At 59.4% G+C, this 483-nt stretch overlaps 1 protein-coding gene across 1 annotated transcript in view; it reads right to left on the bottom strand.

Moving 5' to 3' along the window:
- Nucleotides 1-483, bottom strand: part of MYOD1 (myogenic differentiation 1) — a gene marked incomplete at its 5' end in the record, with an annotated part of 5,281 nt that extends 4,798 nt beyond the window's left edge. Inside the window, one exon of the mRNA XM_072421585.1 lies at nt 46-483. Coding sequence (XP_072277686.1) covers nt 46-483 — 438 coding nt within the window. The remainder of the gene's footprint in view (nt 1-45) is intronic.

Here is a 483-nt window from a genome sequence, read left to right as displayed (position 1 = left end):
CTATCTCATACTGCCTCATCTATGCCCTGGTGCCCCTGGGCTCACCATGCCATCGGAGCAGTTGGACCTCGGGCTGGAGGCATCAGAGTCCCCGCTATAGGAATCCAGTTGCGGGTAGAAGGGTTCCTCTTGCTCCCGTAGCAGGCTCTGCAGGCTCTCGATGTATCTGATGGCATTCCGCAGGATCTCCACCTTGGGCAGCCTCTGGTTTGGGTTGGCACTGGTGCATCTCTTTAGGGTCTCGAACGCCTCGTTGACTTTGCTGAGCCGCCGCCTCTCCCGCATTGTAGCGGCTTTCCTGCGGTCGGCGTTCGTAGTTTTCCTCTTGCAAGCTTTACATGCCCAGAGGAGGCATCTGCCAGCCTGGTGGTGGCCACTGGGTGCCCGCACATGTTCCTCCTCGGGGTGCGGGCCATCCTCGGGCTTCAACAGGGTGACATGCACCAGCCGGGGGTCAAGATCCTCAAAAAAGCTCAAATCGGG

Source organism: Pyxicephalus adspersus, chromosome 9 (genome assembly GCF_032062135.1).
Source record: "Pyxicephalus adspersus chromosome 9, UCB_Pads_2.0, whole genome shotgun sequence".
NCBI classification, from domain to species: Eukaryota; Metazoa; Chordata; class Amphibia; order Anura; family Pyxicephalidae; genus Pyxicephalus; species Pyxicephalus adspersus.
Note: the sequence above shows the minus strand (reverse complement) of the source record. Positions and strands in the feature narration are given on the sequence as shown.